Source organism: Paramormyrops kingsleyae, unplaced genomic scaffold, assembly GCF_048594095.1.
Source record: "Paramormyrops kingsleyae isolate MSU_618 unplaced genomic scaffold, PKINGS_0.4 ups27, whole genome shotgun sequence".
NCBI classification, from domain to species: domain Eukaryota; kingdom Metazoa; phylum Chordata; class Actinopteri; order Osteoglossiformes; family Mormyridae; genus Paramormyrops; species Paramormyrops kingsleyae.
In genome coordinates, this window is record NW_027325965.1 from 1,728,564 (window position 1) to 1,753,698 (window position 25,135).

The following is a 25,135-nucleotide window of genomic DNA, read 5'->3' on the forward strand; positions in this document are numbered from 1 at the left end:
GCCTAAAGGAAAGCGAAGAAGAGAAGAAAAAAACCAACCTGGGGTCCTGCGTGACGCCTCCAATGGCCGAAATAATGCCTGCTCAAAACACTGCACAATTAAACAAACCGCTCATTTAACAGCCTTTTCTACAGGTACTTAATAGAAAAAATGTAAATCTCTAGCTCAAAAATTCAGTGATCGAGTTATAGGTGGTAAAGCAAAAAGTGTTACAACCATACCCGGTCTCCCCTACGCATTCCCCGTACACGCGCGGCAATTCCTCGTTATAGCAGCGCAAATGCCTATTTATTTTATGTGCGTCCACGCTGTTATGACGAAAAATTACCCTGCATTTTAACATTTATGTGGCTAATTTGTAGCTAAAATGCACAGTGATTTCTTGTCATAACAGCGCGAATGCACATAAAATAAGTACTACAAGACATTGCAGCGCGTATAGCTTTAGACAGCGAATGATCGAGTTGGCGTTGGCGTGAGATTTTGAATTCGAGACAAGTCTACACACATATATTTACATGTATATAACAGTTTTATTACCTTGCAAACCCTGCAGACTATTTACAAACTGCCCCAACGCTTTTCATGTAGGCAATTTTAGGTTTAAATGGATTAATAGATATTCGCCGTAAGATTTCTTGCTGTGAGCGTTTCAGTTTGAAAGCGTGAGTGTCACGCCAGATGCGTCAGAGTTGGCAACCCTGCTTACGGCCGAATCGGACCTACGACCGGTCAGTAGGAGCCGATCGCGGCCGAAAGTCGCCGACGACCTGCATAGGATCGTATTGTCAGTTATGGTACGAATGGGCATCCGTGACAACAGCTTGATTACTTTTGAATCACATGTGCTTCTTTTCTCAAACTTCTTTCCAGCGCTTTAACGAGTGACTGCGTTTTGAAGTCTTCTGTAAAATGGAGAGAAACGAAATTAAAGTAATCAAGATCAAAATTAAAATTATTATCAAAATTAAAATAACAAGTAAGGAAACGGAAAGGATAGATAAGACGCGGAGGAAGTGTTACATGCCGAAGGTAAAGCCCTAGATTAAGAGACTATTAGAACACTTGAATTAGAGTATAACATGCATTACTCCGAAAAAGGCATCCCTGCCGCAGAATGCATGCCGGTGTTCTGACTAGTTGAGCTTTTAGGGGTTTTTTGGGGGTTAGGGTTGGGGTTTTAGGTTTTTTTTTTGAGGGTTAGGGTTTTAGGGGGGGTGGGTTTGGTGGGTTAGGGTAAGGGTTAGGGCTATCGATTAGCACTACGGTAGCCTAACTCGACAAAGTAGCTCAACTCGTTTCAGATCAGTGACCAATCGGTCATTTAGAGACAGGCATGCATTCTTCGACAGGGATGCCTTTTTTGGCATAACACTCTCTCTGCCAGTTAGCTGACCAGACCCTATGGGTGGCTCTCGTGGAAGATGGGGAAGTGCCCTTTTTAATTTTCTTTGTGTATGTATGTGTGTGTTTGTTTTAGGATGGGTAGTTGGGCTCGTGCAATATGGCGTGCTAAGGGAGGGTGCTGGATGGAATCGTATATGCTGCCGCTTAGGAGGGGGGGTGTTTCGCGTACACCACAGTGTGAATTAGGACTATTGCTGGCTTGCTTGTGGATATACCTTTAATACCCACAGAGGTTCAATACAATATCAATAACCTCTCCTTGTCTTTAAACAGAATACTGCTGGACTAATGGGCTATGGCCGGGGACAGCGAAGCACGGACTTCGATGGCTCCAGTGACCGGCGACCTGAGAGGGGCCAGGGGCAGCCTCAGCAATCCGCCAGGAGTAATGGATTAATAATGGGCTACGGCCGGGGACGGCGTATTAATAGAGATGTCGCTTAAGTGTTGGTACTTCAGTTAGATAAGCTAAGGTAGGTAAGTTAGATAAGCTAAGGTAGGTAAGTTAGATAAGTTGACTCTCCCTGCCGGCCCCTGGAGGATGGGCTCCCCCTTTGAGTCTGGTCCCTCCCAAGGTTTCTTCCTAATAGGGAGTTTTTCCTTGCCACTGTCGCCTATGTATGGCTTACTCACTGGGGGCTTTGGGTGGGGATGCTGTAAAGCTCTTTGAGACGGTGTAATGTGATATTGTGCTATACAAAAGTAAATTTGTTTGTAGATATGCTAGGATAAGATATGCTAGGATATGAGCTTTACAATAAAACATATATACAATATTTGTGTCTTTGTTGTCTCTTTTGTGCTTTGTCTGTCTTGGTTTGAAAATCTTGCATCGTTAATTTATGTTTGGCACTCTCTCCTAAACGTCAATAAGCAGAGACAGAGGAATAGGAGGAAGGAACGGTTAAGAAAAAGAACAAACAAAAAAAGTATCAAAATAAGTGTTGCCTTATTTTAATTTCAGCTTTACTACCACCTATGAGTTAATAGCTGCCAGTGTTTGTGTTAAAAGTGTGTAAATAAGTTTAACTCCGGTATATTACTGAAAAACGCGCCAGTTTCTGCCTGCTGTCATTCGGCTAACGTATAAGCGACTCTTCTGTTGCAAATCCATCCATCCATCCAAATCTCCCATTCCATAGGTGCTTTATTGAAATCTAGTGACTGTGGAGGCCATTTGAGTACAGTGAACTTATTTTCATGTTCAAGAAACCAGTCTGAGATGATATGAGCTCTGTGACATGGCACGTTACCCTGCTGCAGTAGCTATTAGAAGCTGGGTACACTGTGGTCATAAAGGGATGGACATGGTCAGCAACAATACTCAGGTAGGCTGTGGCATTTAAACATTGCTCAGTTGGCACTAAGGGCCCCAAAGTGTGCAAATAAAATTTTGCTTACACTAAATTCTGGCCCTACCATCTGGATGTTGCAGCAGTGAATTGAGACTCATCTGACCAGGCAACCTCTTTCCAGTCTTCCATTGTCTAATGTCCTTTCCATTGTCCTATGAGTTTATAGCTGCCAGTGTTTGTGTTAAAAGTGTGTAATTAAGTTTAACTCCGGTATATTACTGAAAAATGCGCCGGCTTCTGCCTGCTGTCATTCGGCTAACGTATAGGCAACTCTTCTGGTAAGTAACAGGTAAAGTTGTCATTTAAAGTAATGCTAACCTGCATTGCCAGTTAGTAATTGTTTTTCTGTGTCACGTTACGTCCTTTATAGTTGTAGTACAGTGCATTCTGAATCCATGCTAACTAGCTAGCTAGCTAATGTGAACATGAAGCAGTACTGCCTTCCAGCTTGGGGATTCCCACCCCGGTCCGCGGCCAGTTTTCCGCTGGGGCTTTTGCGGAGGGGTTGGTTGCAAATGCAAACGATTCCTTCCTGTTCGTGCGTTGTGTTCAGAAGTGAAAATAAAAGATAATTGCCCTTAAGAATTGCCCTTAAGACACCATTAAAGTCAGCTCTGAATTTGTTTTTTTATTAGTTTTTTTATTGTTTTACCTTTTTTTTGAACATTTGAGTTTGACTGAGACTGACTTTTTGTTCTATTTTCTTCTTCTGCCATTTTGAAACATAAGAACATAAGAACATAAGAACATAACAACATAAGTGATTAGTGAAACATTGACGTGTTCAATTTAATGTCTATATTAGGAAATAAAGCCTCATAAATAAATAGTTCCTTGTTTTCCACATTTCTTGGTGTTCTTTGAGCCTACATTCAGTACGAGTAAAATACTTAAGTTCTTTTAAAATTGGATACTTTACGACTTTTACTCAAGTCTTATTGGAATTGGTGACTTGTAACTTGTAATGGAGTAATTTATACAGTAAGGTATCTGTACTCTTACTCAAGTATGGTTTTCAGGTACTCTTTACACCTCTGCAGTTATGCCACAGCACTTCCCTTCGCTCGTTTTCTTCAACACAAAAAATCGCTCAGGCCAGGATCATTAAACTGATTGGCCTATAGTTTGCCAGATTACTTCTATCCCCTTTTTTGAATATGGGTGTTATATTAGCATGCTTCCAATCTGATGGTACCACACCCGCAGATAACGATTTCTGGAATATTAAAGTCAAAGGTTGGCTAATAATATCCCTCATCTCTTTCAAGACTAAAGGTAAGATGCCATCAGGCCCCTGTGATTTATTTATTTTGAGTTTAGCTAGGCTTAGTATCACATCAACCTCAGTTATACATATATTGGTCATAGACGATGCTGTATTCGTATTAATTGGTGGTAAGTTACTTGTGTTCTCTATTGTGAACACCCTTGAAAAATAATCATTAAACTCATTTACCATATCAATTTCGTTATCAATTATAAGGCCCTTACTATCCTGCAAATTAGTGATTTCAGCTTTTAGTGCTCTCTTGGAGTTAAAATATTGGAAGAAACCTTTACTGTCATGCTTAGCCTCCAATGCAATTTTTCTTTCTACATCCCTCTTTGATAGCCTAATGTCATTTTTTAACTCTGCCTGTAGACTTAGGAATAGGAGGAAGGAACGGTTAAGAAAAAGAACAAACAAAAAAAGTATCAAAATAAGTGTTGCCTTATTTTAATTTCAGCTTTACTACCACCTATGAGTTAATAGCTGCCAGTGTTTGTGTTAAAAGTGTGTAAATAAGTTTAACTCCGGTATATTACTGAAAAACGCGCCAGTTTCTGCCTGCTGTCATTCGGCTAACGTATAAGCGACTCTTCTGTTGCAAATCCATCCATCCATCCAAATCTCCCATTCCATAGGTGCTTTATTGAAATCTAGTGACTGTGGAGGCCATTTGAGTACAGTGAACTTATTTTCATGTTCAAGAAACCAGTCTGAGATGATATGAGCTCTGTGACATGGCACGTTACCCTGCTGCAGTAGCTATTAGAAGCTGGGTACACTGTGGTCATAAAGGGATGGACATGGTCAGCAACAATACTCAGGTAGGCTGTGGCATTTAAACATTGCTCAGTTGGCACTAAGGGCCCCAAAGTGTGCAAATAAAATTTTGCTTACACTAAATTCTGGCCCTACCATCTGGATGTTGCAGCAGTGAATTGAGACTCATCTGACCAGGCAACCTCTTTCCAGTCTTCCATTGTCTAATGTCCTTTCCATTGTCCTATGAGTTTATAGCTGCCAGTGTTTGTGTTAAAAGTGTGTAATTAAGTTTAACTCCGGTATATTACTGAAAAATGCGCCGGCTTCTGCCTGCTGTCATTCGGCTAACGTATAGGCAACTCTTCTGGTAAGTAACAGGTAAAGTTGTCATCTAAAGTAATGCTAACCTGCATTGCCAGTTAGTAATTGTTTTTCTGTGTCACGTTACGTCCTTTATAGTTGTAGTACAGTGCATTCTGAATCCATGCTAACTAGCTAGCTAGCTAATGTGAACATGAAGCAGTACTGCCTTCCAGCTTGGGGATTCCCACCCCGGTCCGCGGCCAGTTTTCCGCTGGGGCTTTTGCAGAGGGGTTGGTTGCAAATGCAAACGATTCCTTCCTGTTCGTGCGTTGTGTTCAGAAGTGAAAATAAAAGATAACTATCAAATTCAATGTTCATGTCCTACTATATAAGATAAGACTGTAAAATAATTTGCCATGCATATGGATGCCATGCAGTCAGAGCATGATCAAGACAGGGTGTGAGTGGAAAAAACACAAATGTAACAGTATTTGAGGGAATAGTGGGAAAGAGGGATATGTATGGGGAAGGAGGTTCCTCGGAGCTCCGAGATGTGATAAATCTGGAATATAGCTATATAACATAGTTTTTGATAACCCCAGCATTTGTTTTTAGGCAAGAATGGCAAGCAGATCAGATTTGATGCTGCAGTTTTTATTGAAAGACAAAACAAAATTAAAAAGTGCCCAAGTTTGAATGACTGTGTGTTTATTTCAGTTATTTCATACTGAGCTCAAAGATTGGTTTCATCATACAAATACAACACACATAATGTTTACTTGAAATTACTGATAAGTGATAGCAGAATCAGAGGGTCAATAAGCTTTTAAGTAATAATGTGGATTGTGCTCGGGATAGAAGCTACACTTTGTGTCAGTGGTGTAAAGTACTTGAGTAAATGGACTTCGTTACTGTACTTAAGTATTTTTTTGGCTACTTTGTACTTGTACTGAGTATCAAAAATATAAGCAACTTTTACTCTCTACTCCACTACATTTGTGACTGAATATATGTACTCTTTACTCCACTACATTTGAACGGACGCTTACCGTTACTCGCTACATTGTGATTGCGTGCGACAAGTCAGGATCTTTATCTACCACGGCTAATTTCTTCAAGTATGTCTGGCTGCATCCTGCAGGAGGGCGGGGTTGGACATCCAACCCCGCCCACATCCAACCCGGCCCATTCGTACCGCGAAAGCCACGCCCTTGTCCAACACGTCTTAAAGCGGAAGCCAAAGCGAACTCGCAGAACGGAATCGTTGTAGTACCTGTTATGTCATTAAGTTAAAAATCTTTAGTATCCCAGTGTAATAACAGTGCTATCTATTATTTATTATTTTGTTTGTTAATGTTTCTGCTAGACACACTATTGACTGTCAATTACTGCACAAAGATTTTACTGTGGGACCCGCATGGTTGTTTGTGGTTGTTTTGCTGCTGGTTAAACGTTTCCATCAGTTAGCTGACTATCTAGCCGACTCACTACCAAAACTATGGTAACTAGGCAAAGACCTTCTTGCTGATAATATAGCTTCCATGTAGTTAACAAGACTTGACACTTAAAGACTTTGTGCGTCATCAGATATTACTGTCTGCTCAAACGACTGTTCAGCTTGCTTCCTATGGGTTACTAGTTATTAGCTAGTTAGCAAAGCCACTGTGGTAGCATCCATTAAGGCTGTGCGATATAGCAAAAATATTTTTATCATGATCATATCAAACGATATTGATAATTATCATGGTGTAATTCAAGTCATTATTTTATTACTAGGAGTGCTCCATTTTTGCTTGAAATACCCTTAAGAATTGCCCTTAAGAATTGCCCTTAAGACACCATTAAAGTCAGCTCTGAATTTGTTTTTTTATTAGTTTTTTTATTGTTTTACCTTTTTTTTGAACATTTGAGTTTGACTGAGACTGACTTTTTGTTCTATTTTCTTCTTCTGCCATTTTGAAACATAAGAACATAAGAACATAAGAACATAACAACATAAGTGATTAGTGAAACATTGACGTGTTCAATTTAATGTCTATATTAGGAAATAAAGCCTCATAAATAAATAGTTCCTTGTTTTCCACATTTCTTGGTGTTCTTTGAGCCTACATTCAGTACGAGTAAAATACTTAAGTTCTTTTAAAATTGGATACTTTACGACTTTTACTCAAGTCTTATTGGAATTGGTGACTTGTAACTTGTAATGGAGTAATTTATACAGTAAGGTATCTGTACTCTTACTCAAGTATGGTTTTCAGGTACTCTTTACACCTCTGCAGTTATGCCACAGCACTTCCCTTCGCTCGTTTTCTTCAACACAAAAAATCACTCAGGCCAGGATCATTAAACTGATTGGCCTATAGTTTGCCAGATTACTTCTATCCCCTTTTTTGAATATGGGTGTTATATTAGCATGCTTCCAATCTGATGGTACCACACCCGCAGATAACGATTTCTGGAATATTAAAGTCAAAGGTTGGCTAATAATATCCCTCATCTCTTTCAAGACTAAAGGTAAGATGCCATCAGGCCCCTGTGATTTATTTATTTTGAGTTTAGCTAGGCTTAGTATCACATCAACCTCAGTTATACATATATTGGTCATAGACGATGCTGTATTCGTATTAATTGGTGGTAAGTTACTTGTGTTCTCTATTGTGAACACCCTTGAAAAATAATCATTAAACTCATTTACCATATCAATTTCGTTATCAATTATAAGGCCCTTACTATCCTGTAAATTAGTGATTTCAGCTTTTAGTGCTCTCTTGGAGTTAAAATATTGGAAGAAACCTTTACTGTCATGCTTAGCCTCCAATGCAATTTTTCTTTCTACATCCCTCTTTGATAGCCTAATGTCATTTTTTAACTCTGCCTGTAGACTTAGATACTCCTGCTTGATTTTGAAATCATTAGTTATTTTCCAGTTGTGGAACAGAGCCCTTTTCCTCCTGACTTTATTCTTAATTTCCTTAGTAAACCACCTTGGTTGTCGTTTCCTAGATTTAGTTTTGCTGGAAACAGGTATGAAGTCCTCTTGCACTTGCAACAATGTGCTTTTGAAAAATTCCCATGCCTCTTCTACTGTTTTGCTATTTAACTCTGTCCAGTTTACAGTTTCTAATTTCCGTCTAATACCATTAAAGTTAGCCTTCCTAACATTGTATACTTTTAATTTAGACTTTGCTCTTTGGACACTAAAATTAACCTCGAATTTAACCATGTTATGATCACTACCGTACAATGGGTCTAAAACCTCTAATTTTCCAATCCTATCCTGGTTATTACAAAAAACGAGATCAAGAAGGGCTTCTCCCCTGGTAGGAGTATTAACAAACTGAGTAAAAAAACAATCCTGTACTAATTCCACCATCTCAAGTTCATTTACAGAAGAGCCAGAGACTGTGTCCCACTGTATCCCAGGTAAATTAAAATCACCCATAACCACCACATCATTTTTATTACTCATAATCCTGATATCATCATATAATATTCTGCTTTCCTCTACAGCTACATTAGGTGCCCTATAACAAACCCCGACAATTAGGCCATTTGAATCTATAACCCAACATTCTATTGGCCTTTTTTATTGCTTCCCCACACTGGCGAGAGTGGGACATGGAAGCATCAACATACATACCTAGATCTTTCTCGTAATCAGCTACCTTTATTTCAGTGGAACCCATAAAATATCTGTACTTTATATTTCTGCTCCCCGCATGGATTACCTTACATTTATCTGTGTTAAATTTCATCTGCCAAGTATCAGCCCATTCGCTAATTAAATCCAGATCCCTTTGAAGCCTCTCTGCTGCTAGATCAGTATCTGCTACACCGCCCACCTTGGTGTCGTCTGCAAATTTAACCAATTTACTGTATGTATTTGTGTCAATATCATTAATGTAAATTAGGAACAATAGTGGTCCTAAAATTGAACCCTGCGGTACCCCACTATGAACGGAGGGCCACTGTGACATTGTGCCTCTAATAACTACTCGCTGCTTCCTGTCAGTTAGCCAGTTTTTGATCCAAACTGCCACAGTTCCTAAAATCCCTGCAGCTTTAAGCTTTAACAAGAGCCGTTTGTGGGGGACAACATCAAAGGCCTTCTGGAAATCTAAGTAAATCACATCATAGGCCTTTTTGTGATCAATTTCACTTGTAGCTTCCTCAAAGAACTCAAGTAGATTCGTTAAGCAGGATCTACCTCTCCTAAATCCATGTTGGCTATCCTTTATAATGTTATTTGCATCTAGGTAATCTACCATTTTCACTTGAATTATAGCTTCCATTATTTTTCCAGTAATGCTAGTTAAACTGATTGGCCTATAGTTTGCTGGATTACTTCTATCCCCTTTTTTGAATATGGGCGTTATGTTGGCATGCTTCCAATCAGAAGGTACCACACCCGCAGATAACGATTTCTGGAATATTAAAGTTAAAGGTCGGCAAATAATATCCCTCATCTCTTTTAAAACTATAGGTAAGATGCCATCAGGGCCCTGTGATTTATTTATTTTGAGCTTAGCTAGGCTTTGCAAAGCACTGACGTGGAGAATTCCTCCCGCTGTGCAGTGTCCTTTGCAAGTGGAGGAAGTTCATGCCGAACTTTATTCACCGTGCCCAGTAGCGTTGTTTTGCGCTGAAGCAGTCTGTGTGACAGTGCCAGTGAGGTGAAGAAATTGTCCGTTGTGACATTTCTCTCATCATCCAAAAATGGCTCCATCAGATTCATGACCACGTTCTCTGCCAGCCTCTCCCACTTCTGACGACTGGGGTCCTTTCCGAAGTAAGGGGATGCATTGCAGACATATTCGGTCTCCAAATCTGCGGCCATCCAGAACTTGATCCCAAATTTGTCCGGCTTGGATACGATATACTGCTTGAATGGACAAGGAACCTTGGTAGGGAACAGCCGTTCATCTATGGTCATGTGTTCTCCTGGAGTGAAACTCTCAGCACAGTTCTTAGTGAAGCATGTCCAAATGTCAGAGATCGCAGCAAATTTGTCTTTATTAGTCCCACAAGTGGAAAATTGCATCGTCACGGCAGAAAAGTGGACAGTGCAAGACAAGAGTAGCAAAATTAAAAATAATAGAATAAAAACTGTACCAACAGTACAGTATAAAAAGTGCACTATACAAACAATCTGGAAACATAAATTTGGATGAGCATATTGAAAAATATTTATATATATATGTGTGTATATGTAAACAGATAAATATATGTATGTATAAATAGAGTGTATGTATATTATGTACAGAGTGGATATATAAATATATGTACAGAGTGGATATATAAATATATGTACAACACTGGATATATCTATATGGACAGGCACGCAATGGAGTGACAGGGATTGACAAGAACTAATATTGCACATAGAAACTACCATGGTGTATTGGATGTGTGTGTTTGTTAGTCTATGTGTGTGGGGTCAGCTGCAAGGACTTTGTTGCAGAGTCTGACAGCGAACAGCATTTGAGCATAAGTATCTGAGTGAAGGTATTTGTTAACCTGGAGAGGCGCTTCTATGGGGTCACCTGTCTGTGTGGGACCATGTTGTTCATACTGCAGACAGTGAGTACATTACGCCTGCCTGTCCATGTTACATCATTGTAGCAGGATTGACCTGATCAAACTTAGGCATCTTGAGTGTGAACTGGATCATTAGCACCTAATAGCTGTGCTTTTATTATAGGTGCTCCACATTTTATTTACATTTTAAAAATATTTCTCCTCTTTCCATATTTAGCTGTGAGGTCTTCGGCAATGCCACCCGTTTTGTGTCACACTGTTGGGTGTCAGCAGGAGCCAGCTGACTTTCTATTTACTTGTCTCACCTCGTCTCAGTGACCTCCCATCATCAGCAAGGAACGGGAGAGATATATGTTGTCAGCTGAGCTCTAGTCTCCTTCTTATGTTCCCCTTCTGTTCAGGTAATGACCAGCTCCTTTTTTGAAGCTTACTCCAGCCTGAGATTTGGTTAGTCTGTTGTTTGACTAAAGTGTTTTTAACTTCCACAGAACTCTGGGGGCTGGCCGGGGATGGTCAACTTCCTGTGCAGGGTCACAGGGGGTCTGGAGACTATCCTGAAAGCTATGGGCACAAAGCAGGGAATAACCCAGGACGTGGTGCCAACTAGGGCTGCACGATTTGGGGAAAATATCGAATCGCCATTTTTCTGACAGAAATTGCGATTACGATTTGATTTGCGATTAAATTTTTTTACTGTATGTCAAGCTTCAGTTCAATATTCAGTGTGTAGTCATTTTAAAACATATGACACAGGATGAGATACCATCAGTATTAACTGGTCTATATTCTAATGCAAGGATGAGAATTTAAAGATGTGATGTGTCAAGTTAAACAAAGTAATAATGAAAACAATTGCAGCATAAAGAAAAATAGCGATCTTGCAGGTAACGCCTCAGTGGATCTGTTTGGGCGGTAGGCGAACTGTAATGGGTCTATGGAATTTGGGATGGATGAACAGATTAAGTTCTTTACCAGCCTTTCAAACACCTTCATGGCCAGAGATGTTAGGGCTACCGGGCGGTAGTCATTCAGGCTGGAGGGCTTGTTGTGCTTCGGAACGGGAACTGTGGTGGACCGTTTAAAACACGTTGGCACAATAGACAGAGCTAGGGACTCATTGAAGATCTTAGTGAAAACACCAGTCAGCTGATCAGCGCAGCATCGCAGGACTGAAATCCCGTCTGGTCCCGCTGCTTTTCTGATGCTCACCTGCTTCAGAGCCCGGCGCACATCGCGCTCTGCCAGGCTAACCAGAGCCGCGCTGCTGTCCTCGCTCACCGAGATCAGACTGTTGTTGTCTCCGCGGTGAGAGCTGTTTATCTCAAACCGTGCGAAGAACGCGTTCAGCTCGTCGGCGAACACAGCGTAAGTGCTCAACGCAACGGCGTGTTTATTCTTATAGTCCGTGATTGTATATATTCCTTGCCACAGTCGGCGGGAGTCATGAAGATGAAAATATGACTCCACCCGTTTCCGGTTTTAACAGCAGGCGCTGTTAGAACTACTTAAGACTTCCGAGTTGGCGTGTAATCAGCGTGGACGCTGGTAGCTATGACCATGCTGGGACTGATGTATCTCCAAGCTTAACTTCTGGCGTATCCTGCTAATACTGGGACAGGTATGTGTTGTTAATCCTGTACATGTCTTTGTCATGTCAGGATATTATGATTGGCCTGTTTGCATTTTTACCGTGTCCATGTTGTATTGTTTGTTTCAGAACATTACACTGCAGTCTGGGGTAACCTGTTGCATGTATTGTTTGTCCCGGCTGTTTTAAACTGTTTTGTATACTACCCAATTGGGAGTTAAGTGTTGCTTTATTCAGTGTGTGTCAGGGTCAGCCCCTGCTGTGGTCCTACCGAGTCCTAAACTGCAAGACTTTCAATGGTCACTTAAGGTACCTGAGTACTGTGAGGGTTGCAGGGTATTGGATTGAAGTGTATATTAGGATAAGTGGGTTTGCACAGTCACGTGTGGTATAGAAACTCTAGCTTCCCACCAGTGTGTCTACCCGCCCTTGGTTCAATAGGCCTCTGTCCCAATGTCTTGGTGATTTGTTTTCTTTTTTCATCTTCCCCTTTTTGTCTGTTTACTGTCCCTTCCCCAACATCAAGGTAGTGACCTATTTAATTGGTGACCAATCAAGAATATTTGTTGTTAAAGGTTGTACTTTTATATTTCTGTAAAACCTGCATCTGTACTTCTTATTAGAGCATTGTTCCCTTGCTCTGGCACACTCAGTAGGTAGTGAATCGCAAGGGGTGGCGTAGTCAGTGTACAGTAAGGGGCGCCACAACTAATAACACTCAAAATACCGTAATGTTCATCATAACAGAGTGGCTGTTCTGTCCTGAAACCGTAAAGCTGGAATTTTTTTAAACATAATATGCATTTTATAAAAAGAAGTTCTCAGATGACACCGCCATTAAGACTCAAAAAATTGGCCAAAAATGATGTAGAGAAGTGCAAACGTGATGAAAGTCGTACCCCTCGTTGCACAACCTCATAAAGGTTTTGTTTTTTTTAAATGATCATTCTGGTTTTTTTTTTTGCAACCAATTTTTTATTGGGTTTTACTACAATGCACAAAAAAGTGACACATCAAAAACTGTTCAACATACAAAACAAAAAAAACACCAGAACCAAACCCCCCCCCCCCCCAAGACATTAAAGGAAACAAAAGAATATACATCTATATACATACACAGTAATATACATACAGCAATAATAAATAAAACACATACACCTATAAATGCAAATGCATGCACACCCCCAGACATCCACATAGATACACAACACACACACCAAATATATTGCCATATAGCATATCTACATAACCGTACCAGAACATAAGAACATAAGAAATTAACCAGACACAATAGGTGATGTGCTCTCCTCAATGTACTGTAGTACAAGTGAAGCATTACGCTCCCAATTGTTGATAGTAACGTCTGAGGCACCATTTATTCAAGCAGCAGACAGCTCCAACATGATCAGATTGTAAAGGGAAGCCCTCCAGACTATGAAAGTGCAACGACTCGGGTCTTTCCACCTTGAGACCAACAGAAGCTTTGCAGCGACAGAGGATAAAGAAATCGTCTGTTGCTGAGAAGGGGAAAAAGAAAGGAGAGAGAAATCTAAGAGTAACAGAGATTGAGGAGAACAAGGGACAGTCACATCCAGCAGATCAGAAAGGAAGGAGGAGACCGCATACCAAAGAGCGGCCACAGGTGGACATTCCCAGAACATACCAAGGGCTCTAAGTGGGCACAATTTACAAAGGGTATCAGGATCGAGAGCCATAGCGAAGCGCAATCGTGGAGTACAGTACATCCTGTGCACAAAACTAAACTGAACGTGCTGGTGATTGGGATTTCTAGAAGCCCGCTTAATATTTTTAAAAATGGTGCGCCAGCACAATGGAGAAGGAGAAGAGATATCACCCCATTTACGGGCAACAGGTGGAATAACCTGACCAGCATTACGCAAAAACATGTCCAGCGTGGAGACTGGTCTATTAGATTTGGACAGGGAAGCCACAAATTTGCAAAAGGGGTGAATAGGCAAAGGAGCAGAGAAGGAAATCCCACATGTTCTGAAGACAGATCGCAGTTGTAGAAAGAAAAAGAAGGAAGAAGGAGGGATAGGAAATTTAGAGCTGAGAGCCTGGAACGTGAGGAGGCCAGAGTCATCAAATAGATCACCCAAAACACGGATTCCGGACGAGATCCACCGGGAGTTTGTGATGGGCTGACCACCAATGTTAAGCGCTCTATTAAGAAATACTGGTGTATTTGAGTGCCAGACAGGGACAGAGCCAGTGCGCTTCTCGACCCGATGGAAAATCTGCACAGCATAAGACACAATTGAGCCTAGCACAGGTTTAGCTGCCTTAGCTTTCAGGGAGAGAAAAGGGAGATGTTGCAGCTGATGCGGACGCGCCAGATTCTCCTCTATTGGAAACCAGGAAGGCGGTGATGGGGGAGGCTGAAGCCAGTGCCAGACCGAACGGAGAACAAAGGACCAGTGGTACCATTCATATTCCGGTAGAGCGAGACCCCCATCATCTCTAGAAAGAGTAAGAAAGGAGTACCTTATGCGAGGCTTGCGGGCATTCCAGAGAAAGGACGTTACTGTCGACCGGACATCTTTCAAAAAGTGGGAAGGGGGCGGCAAAGGAAGCATAGCACTTAAGAAATTTAAGCGGGGCAAAAAAAAAATTTCCCAGAGGAAACTCCAATTAAGCCTGTCAAAGGCCTTCTCGGCATCCAATGAGAAAAGAGCAGTGGGAGGAGAGGAAGAATAATCATTTTTAACAATATGCAGAAGACGACGCATATTGTCGGCTGCGTAGCGAGCTGAAATAAAACCAGTCTGATCGGGATGTACAATCTTAGCTATCATTAACTGAAGGCGGCGAGCCAACACCTTAGCCAATAGCTTAACATCAGAGTTCATTAAAGATAGGGGACGGTAGCTGGAACAATCAGCAGAGTCTTTGCCCTGTTTTAAAAGCAAAGAGATTATCACAGAATTTAAAGCGGGGTGGAGCTGAGAGGAGCGTATGGCGGAGGACAGCATACGAAACGGAGGGGAGGCTAACTGTGCCCAGAAGGTGAGCAGCACCTCAGCTTGAATACCATCCATCCCAGGAGCTTTATTCTTAGAAAATGACTTAAGGGCCTCAGTGAGCTCACAAAATGTAATGGGGGCTTCCAGTAGTAAGGCATCCTGCTGAGCAAGTATAGGGAGAGAAGCCAGGGAAAAAGGCGAGTCCAGGGCTGTCTGAGATGGAGGGCTGTCGGATAAGTAGAGATCCTTATAGAAATCAAGAAAACGGTCATTAATTTCAGAAGGGTTGGTGGTTACAGCTCCATCCTTGAATTTTACACTTGAAAAGTGTCACACTGGCGGAGCCTAAGCGCCAACAACTTACCAGGCTTAGCTCCACTAGCGTAATACCGTGTCCTAGTGCGATGTACAAGAAATTCAGCCTTACGCAAAAGTAAACCATTGCGTTCGGCCCGCACCCTGGCGATACGAGCCTCATGCGCTTGGTCCAAATGCACCAATGCACTCCAAATGTGTCTCCTGCAAAAAAGCAATGTCCACCCTATTTCTAAACAAAATGTCTGTGACACTAGAGCGCTTCTGAGGGGTCGAAAGCGTCCTCACGTTCCAGGTAGCCATAACTAAGTTAGCCATCAGCAGCTATAAAAGACATAGATCCACAGCACAATACTGGAGAGAGAGAGACAAAGAGGGAGACGTCAATAGAGTAGCACATCGTTAGAGAAGGAATTAGTGAAAACAGACAACCCATAAACAAATAAGCTCCAGTAATACAAACCCCTAACACCCCATAAGACAGAACACCATCATCCAATGAGCCGAAGGGCGCGAACCCCAAGGCAAAATAACCACAAAACACCCCCCTCCCCCCCATCCCCCCAGAACAGCGCGGGGCCAAAAGCCAGCGCGTGACACGCAGGGGATAAGGCATGCGTGAATACTCAAGCCCGCCGGCTACCCCCGGCGTAAACTACAAAGCAAAATCAACTATAGAACAGACACAAAATCGTTAACAGAAAAGCACCCGATTTATATACTCCACACGCACAGAGTGACCGCAATATTATAACAGGCAAACAACAAAGCAGACCGAATAGGCATATTAAATTGGCCAGGACCCGGTGGAGGTGAAAGCGCCGATTGCCTGAAGAGCTTCTTCTGGGTCGGTAAAAAACCACTGGTTACCCGCAAAAGAAAGGCGAACTTTAGTCGGGTACAACAGAAAAGCAGGAACACCAGCTTCCCGAGCCTTCTTCAAAACGGGGGACATAGCCTTGCGAGCTCGGGCCGTCTGGGCGCTGTAATCGGCGAAAAAAAGGATTTTTCGTCCCTCGAAACGAACCGGCGATCTCCGAGCCTCCTGCAGTATAATCTGCCGTTCGGTGTAGCGTAGGAGATTCAGAACAATGGGGCGCGGGCGCAAACCATCGCCACTGCCGGCAGACACCCGATGAGCCCTCATCACTTCGGGACTGAAGTTGGCAAGACCCGGAAACCACTTCGTCCACTGAAGATCCAAAAACCGCAGTAAGTTGCCCTTCTCCACGTCTTCCGGAACCCCGACGATCCTGATATTATTTCTCCGCTCCCTATCCTCTTGCTCGGCAAGCTTATTACGAAGGAGACCAACTTCGAAATTGAACCCCAGTTCAATTTCGTGTTTCTGGACTTGGCCTTGAAACAACTCAAAAGATTTACCGAGCTTTTGCTGCTCCACCTTCAGATCGCCGACATCAGCCCTCAGATCTGTAAAATTCCTCTGGAAGGAGGACGGCAGGTTTGTATGGAGAGACTCGATCTGCTCCTTAACAAACTCTTTTAACCTGCAAACATCCGAACTCAGCGCGTCAGCGCTGCCCGCCATGTTGCCAGCGCTGACGCAACATGCCCGCACATGGTTTTGTGCTTTCTTCGCCGGACTTGCGGTCGAAGATTGAGGAGGTGTTCTGCGCCCAGAGTGATCCATAATAGCAGTAAAGTTATGCGGACGAGTTCAGCAAAGTAAACCAAAATAAAAGTGCCTGATAGACATTCAAAAAAACGGGAAACCGGCGGTAGGACTTGGGGAGCGAGACTAAAACGCCGCCATGCACCACTGAGCGTCACGTGGTCCCTCACCCCATGAAGGTTTTAAAAAAATGAGAGAAAAACAAAAAAATAAACATTAAAACACACCAAACAAAACAATAAACAGGACAGAGCTGCTGTAACTCGCTGCTGATGAGAGAAAAAAAACAAAAAACAAAAAAAAACAATAGTCGGTAGTGGCAGCCCTAACGTCAACAGTATAAACAGAGAGCACCAGTGATAAAACAATATAAATAAAATTAAAGTAATGGAAACAACATAGACAGACACAGCAACGGTACAGCATGAGGTAATAGTGGCAGTGTGAGGAAATGTTAGTGTCATGTCAGACAGTGTGTGAAGACGATGTCTTGGAAGCTGTGTGCCCGAGGAACTTGACCCTGTTGATCTGCTCCACACCATCCTCTGCGATGTAGCTAGGACTTTGGAGAGTCACCTGCTTGTCAAAGTCCAGGATCAGCTACTTGGTTTTGCTAACGTTGACGGTGAGGTTGTTATCTCGACAGCATCCTTCAGGATCTCTGACCTCCTCATCATCGTTGCAGATCAGACCAATGACGGTGGTGTCGTCAGCAGCTTCAAGATGGAGTTGGAGCGAAACTTGGTTATGCAGTCGTGGGTGAAGATGGAGTAGAGCAGGGGGCTCAGCACACTGCCCTGCGGGGTTGCCCGTGTTGGTGATGATGGAGGAAGAGTTCTTCCCACCAATGCACACTTGTTGGGAGTCTGCCGGTGAGAAAGTCCAGAATCCAGTTACAGTACATGGTGAAGAGCTGACCCCAAGTTCAGGAGCTTAGCCGTGAGCCAGCATGGAATGATTCTGTTGAAGGCTCAGCTGTAGTCCACAAGCAGCAGCCTGATATAACAGATTTCATTGTCCAGGTGAGCCAGGTTGGTGTAGAGTGCCTGGAAATATTCCTGCAAAACACACAGAATACATTAAGAGTACCCATTTTTCCACAGGCCAACAGAGCAACTAACCCCAGAGGTTGACCAGGATTACACTACAGCTTTGGAGGACTATGTTCAGCCAGATCTGATATGCATACAAGACACATACTGAGGGGGTGTACCTGCGTTAATGTGGCTCTGACTGCTGGACTGCAGCAACACCCTGGCTTCCTCCATCTCTGAACCCTCTCACCCTCGCTGGCAGCACCTCGGGGCCTACAAATCCCAGCATTCAAGAGGTGAAAACACAGACCCAGAGGGAAATTGGGAATAGCCTGTTAAATGAGGCAGAAGCAAAAACATCCTTTGACTGTGCTCTTTATTCGTGTCTGTATAAATCTCACCGAGTGGAACTTTACAGATTAAATACTGGCTGAGAATGTAAATGTAAACGCTGATAAGGAGTCAGGAACATAAAGTGCTCATGTAGTGCACACCTGGGTCCAGAGGGCACTTGTTCAGGTGGAAAACTGAACAGGCATCCTTCATGCTAAATCACAGCCGGTGCTGCTCAAGATGATGGACACTGTGGGGAAAGAGATTTGAATGAAAAGACACACAAGAGTAACAGTGCAGACTGTGAATGAGTCTTTGGTCACGTCTCCCCAGCTCATGCCTGTGCCAGGCTCCATACTGACCCTAAAACTGTCTTTACACACAGGAAACTCACAAACTCAACACAATATGATCCTTACCTTGCCTGAGGAGTTTCACCTGGTTACTGAGATGCCAGGCAGCACAGACAGTCTTACCAGCAACAGATCCGCTATTAAGGGGTGCGAAGCATCTGCTGCCAGCACATGGCTTTACGTCTGTCAGCTGCATTTGTGCTGCTCCTCCCTCCTATAAAGCAAACGGTATTGAGATTGTGCAGAGTGAGGGACTTAGGGAGTAATACAGAAGAATAAAAGCTGAATCCCGTATCCAGCCGAGATGCGTGGCTGAGAGGCTGATGAACGTTTCAAACTCTTACCTCCACCGTACTGACAGCTGTTGTGCTGCTGTGGCGTCATGGCATCAAAATTCTGTTTCTCCAGGCAAGAAAACAACCAAGACCAACCTTAATTATCTAAAGACTTTGAAGACTGATATAAATGGTAAATACGAGACGTGAGTACCACCCAACACTACCTGGTACTTACTGAATACTAAGTCATGCAGAAATGTAACCTAAAGTTAATTATGGGGACACGTGCCCGTCCGCTGCAGGTCTATTAAACTCTTTCATACTTAAAGAACGCTTACAGTTATTACTTTATAAGGACTAATAAAACTGCAGTAAATTTATGGAATATATACTGCAGCAACTACTTTTTGGTCATTTATTAAGTAACTGACTAATATTTTCCTGCGGGATCTTCTAATTATGTTGAAATAAAAATGTAACTTACAGCGTAAAAACATGGAATCCAGTCAGAAGCGCATGGGCCTCTTGTGCGGTGGAGGAGAACTTGAGCCGCTGGTGTCGTCGGGCTCGGCCTTGCGCTTCCTCTGACTGGTGCCAGCGGGCCTCTGAGGAGGCCTCTCCTCCTGCCTCATGCCCCATGTTCGCAGAGAACTGCTCACATGCACGGGGACATGCACGGACATGACCACGGTGTGGTCATCACCGTAGTCCGTAATGCCCCAGAGTCCCTCGGGGATGCTGAGCTCATCCAGCTTCCGCAGGTAGTTGCGGCCTTCGATCTCAAGCTGCTGCCACGTGCTGTTAGGGCCCACAGGGATCCAGAAGGTGGAGCTGGAGGGCTCAGCATGTTCTGGCTCAATCTGACTTCCAGGTTGAGTGTCAGAAGCCACAGATAAGGATGGAGATGAGAACTCATCTTCACCCCAGGCCAAGGGGAGAGCCTCAGGAAGCCCATTAGCATCCTCAGTCGTGGATGCTGGAGCTGCAGGGGAAGCCTCCCTTCTAGAGCTGGGTGATGGCAGCTCCTGTCCGTAATGGTCATCCTCCTCAGCTGGTGATTCTCCATCCCCATGCAGGACACCAGTCTCTGTACCATGATGTACCACTTGCAGCCGTGCAGTTGCTACGTGCAATAGGCTGGGATCCAACTCCTCCCCAGTGAGCCGCCAATAAAATGAAGGGACACTGAGGGCCAGAGACTGCAAGTTCTCCATGGTCAGTGGGCTCCTCTCGAAGTTCACGACCAGAATGGAGATGAACTTGTCCTCCACAAACTCATGAACTGGGACAAAATGGAACACAGAGAGATATATAAGAACATGACAATAACTGGATAAATACTCTACTACAAAATCAGTTTAAAATGAGTCCATGGGCTTCAGATTGTCAGATAAATGAAATAATGTGAATTACCGATAAAGCTAAGAAGGCTAAACCAGAAGACAACATCCATGCATACGCTTACTCTCACACATATCCAAATGAATAAATATTAAATGAAACACATTTAGTCCTGCACTTTTGTCACTAACAGTGATCTTGCTTTTCATTTTCTTATTATTTAAACAAGATGAGCAAGAATGGGAGACAGAAGGGGAGTATAACGAACGGCATTTCCTATCACATCGTTACATTTTCTCATTTTAAAACTCTGCTTCCAATGTATCCGTTTGCAGTTCAAAATACATTTGTTTCTGTAGATAAAAGTTGAATTATTCAACAGGTCGGTTATTTTACCTCGAAAACCAAAGGTGTTACTTATCAGCTTTACCTCAAAACTAACAAGCATTAGGCCAATGCAGACTTGGCCGTTCATTTCGTCTGTCACATACCGGGAGCTACAACTTTATTATCATTTAATCACTATAATCATTAATACCTTCTGGATCCATGTTCTCCACGTTTAAGGAGTGATGGATTCGAAATCTCATCGAGTAACAGTCCTTTATCTCAACTATCTGCACCGTTTTGCCAAGAGCGAGAGTTTGCGCATCCAGAAAGTTTAACCGTTTTTGTTTTATTTCAAACTGCCTTCATTGACCGAAAACCGTAAATATTTTAAACTCTGCGCTAAGACACATTCGCATGGCGTTAGTTTTACCGATTCTGACGGGATAAGAAACGTGCGCAATTTCTCAAAATTACCACACAGTGGAGAATTAATGCCGACAGGATCTTACTGTCTACAAAGCAAGTTCAATGCAAGCATAACCTTCACAAGTAGGATGAAGCATGGCAGCGGAAAAGAACAACATTTTTATTTTACAATTACTTCAAAATTAGGAACAAAAATACGACCAAAAATTCTTTAGTTTGACATGTGATCAAAATACAGAGTAAACTAATACATGATAGCATGCATGCAAAAGATCAACGGCAGAACAGGGACTTTTAACGTTGTCTGCATTAAAAAGGAATTAACCATCCCTCTCAATATAAAATTGGGATAATTTTTTTCTCTTCAGAGGCCTCCATAGAATAGTGCATCCATCCCCTCACTCATGTGTATAGAGACGTATCCTAAGGCTCTGTCAGCAACATTCAGATCAACAACAGCATCAACAATTTCACAGCTAGTTTTAAAACTTGCTTAAACGCACAGTGATTGCAGAAAATGATAAACAAATTAGGTAATATTAATTAAATTATTAAATTGTGCAGATTAATAGACAGAAAAGGTTATTGAATTTTACATTATGATAAATGAGAACGATACGTGATTACTAATTATTGTTAACTAATTTACTGTATGAATTTCTCCCCCTCGTTGTTAAAAATCATTATATGTCAGGGTGCCAGTCAGTGGAAGCACACAGACACGTTGGCCAGCTGTCCTATTCAACTACTTTTTGGTCATTTATTAAGTAACTGACTAATATTTTCCTGCGGGATCTTCTAATTATGTTGAAATAAAAATGTAACTTACAGCGTAAAAACATGGAATCCAGTCAGAAGCGCATGGGCCTCTTGTGCGGTGGAGGAGAACTTGAGCCGCTGGTGTCGTCGGGCTCGGCCTTGCGCTTCCTCTGACTGGTGCCAGCGGGCCTCTGAGGAGGCCTCTCCTCCTGCCTCACGCCCCATGTTCACAGAGAACTGCTCACATGCACGGAGACATGCACGGACATGAGCACGGTGTGGTCATCACCGTAGTCCGTAATGCCCCAGAGTCCCTCGGGGATGCTGAGCTCATCCAGCTTCCATAGGTAGTTGCGGCCTTCGATCTCAAGCTGCTGCCACGTGCTGTTAGGGCCCACAGGGATCCAGAAGGTGGAGCTGGAGGGCTCAGCATGTTCTGGCTCAATCTGACTTCCAGGTTGAGTGTCAGAAGCCACAGATAAGGATGGAGATGAGGGCTCATCTTCACCCCAGGCCAAGGGGAGAGCCTCAGGAAGCCCATTAGCATCCTCAGTCGTGGATGCTGGAGCTGCAGGGGAAGCCTCCCTTCTAGAGCTGGGTGATGGCAGCTCCCGTCCGTAATGGTCATCCTCCTCAGTTGGTGATTCTCCATCCCCATGCTGGACACCAGTCTCTGTACCATGATGTACCACTTGCAGCCGTGCAGTTGCTACGTGCAATAGGCTGGGATCCAACTCCTCCCCAGTGAGCCGCCAATAAAATGAAGGGACACTGAGGGCCAGAGACTGCAAGTTCTCCATGGTCAGTGGGCTCCTCTCGAAGTTCACGACCAGAATGGAGATGAACTTGTCCTCCACAAACTCATGAACTGGGACAAAATGGAACACAGAGAGATATATAAGAACATGACAATAACTGGATAAATACTCTACTACAAAATCAGTTTAAAATGAGTCCATGGGCTTCAGATTGTCAGATAAATGAAATAATGTGAATTACCGATAAAGCTAAGAAAGCTAAACCAGAAGACAACATCCATGCATACGCTTACTCTCACACATATCCAAATGAATAAATATTAAATGAAACACATTTAGTCCTGCACTTTTGTCACTAACAGTGATCTTGCTTTTCATTTTCTTATTATTTAAACAAGATGAGCAAGAATGGGAGACAGAAGGGGAGTATAACGAACGGCATTTCCTATCACATCGTTACATTTTCTCATTTTAAAACTCTGCTTCCAATGTATCCGTTTGCAGTTCAAAATACATTTGTTTCTGTAGATTAAAGTTGAATTATTCAACAGGTCGGTTATTTTACCTCGAAAACCAAAGGTGTTACTTATCAGCTTTACCTCAAAACTAGCAAGCATTAGGCCAATGCAGACTTGGCCGTTCATTTCGTCTGTCACATACCGGGAGCTACAACTTTATTATCATTTAATCACTATAATCATTAATACCTTCTGGATCCATGTTCTCCACGTTTAAGGAGTGATGGATTCGAAATCTCATCGAGTAACAGTCCTTTATCTCAACTATCTGCACCGTTTTGCCAAGAGCGAGAGTTTGCGCATCCAGAAAGTTTAACCGTTTTTGTTTTATTTCAAACTGCCTTCATTGACCGGAAACCGTAAATATTTTAAACTCTGCGCTAAGACACATTCGCATGGCGTTAGTTTTACCGATTCTGACGGGATAAGAAACGTGCGCAATTTCTCAAAATTACCACACAGTGGAGAATTAATGCCGGCAGGATCTTACTGTCTACAAAGCAAGTTCAATGCAGGTATAACCTTCACAAGTAAGACGAAGCATGGCGGCGGAAAAGAACAACATTTTTATTTTACAATTACTTCAAAATTAGGAACAAAAATATGACCAAAAATTCTTTAGTTTGACATGTGATCAAAATACAGAGTAAACTAATACATGATAGCATGCATGCAAAAGATCAACGGCAGAACAGGGACTTTTAACGTTGTCTGCATTAAAAAGGAATTAACCATCCCTCTCAATATAAAATTGGGATAATTTTTTTCTCTTCAGAGGCCTCCATAGAATAGTGCATCCATCCCCTCACTCATGTGTATAGAGACGTATCCTAAGGCTCTGTCAGCAACATTCAGATCAACAACAGCATCAACAATTTCACAGCTAGTTTTAAAACTTGCTTAAACGCACAGTGATTGCAGAAAATGATAAACAAATTAGGTAATATTAATTAAATTATTAAATTGTGCAGATTAATAGTCAGAAAAGGTTATTGAATTTTACATTATGATAAATGAGAACTATACTTGATTACTAATTATTGTTAACTAATTTACTGTATGAATTTTTCCCCCTCGTTGTTAAAAATCATTATATGTCAGGGTGCCAGTCAGTGGAAGCACACAGACACGTTGGCCAGCTGTCCTATTCAACTACTTTTTGGTCATTTATTAAGTAACTGACTAATATTTTCCTGCGGGATCTTCTAATTATGTTGAAATAAAAATGTAACTTACAGCGTAAAAACATGGAATCCAGTCAGAAGCGCATGGGCCTCTTGTGCGGTGGAGGAGAACTTGAGCCGCTGGTGTCGTCGGGCTCGGCCTTGCGCTTCCTCTGACTGGTGCCAGCGGGCCTCTGAGGAGGCCTCTGCTCCTGCCTCACGCCCCATGTTCGCAGAGAACTGCTCACATGCACGGAGACATGCACGGACATGAGCACGGTGTGGTCATCACCGTAGTCCGTAATGCCCCAGAGTCCCTCGGGGATGCTGAGCTCATCCAGCTTCCGCAGGTAGTTGCGGCCTTCGATCTCAAGCTGCTGCCATGTGCTGTTAGGGCCCACAGGGATCCAGAAGGTGGAGCTGGAGGGCTCAGCATGTTCTGGCTCAATCTGACTTCCAGGTTGAGTGTCAGAAGCCACAGATAAGGATGGAGATGAGGGCTCATCTTCACCCCAGGCCAAGGGGAGAGCCTCAGGAAGCCCATTAGCATCCTCAGTCGTGGATGCTGGAGCTGCAGGGGAAGCCTCCCTTCTAGAGCTGGGTGATGGCAGCTCCTGTACGTAATGGTCATCCTCCTCAGCTGGTGATTCTCCATCCCCATGCTGGACACCAGTCTCTGTACCATGATGT

General features: G+C 42.8%; 2 protein-coding genes across 2 annotated transcripts in view; both read right to left on the minus strand.

Moving 5' to 3' along the window:
- The window catches only part of LOC140583959 (uncharacterized), an 84,821-nt gene extending 67,753 nt beyond the window's left edge, over window positions 1-17,068 (minus strand). The window contains exon 1 of the mRNA XM_072707881.1: window positions 16,547-17,068. Within this exon, the coding sequence (XP_072563982.1) occupies window positions 16,547-17,068 (522 nt within the window). The remainder of the gene's footprint in view (window positions 1-16,546) is intronic.
- LOC140583961 (uncharacterized) overlaps window positions 1-25,135 on the minus strand; it is a 524,353-nt gene that overhangs the window by 295,685 nt on the left and 203,533 nt on the right. The gene's annotated exons all lie outside the window — the stretch shown is intronic.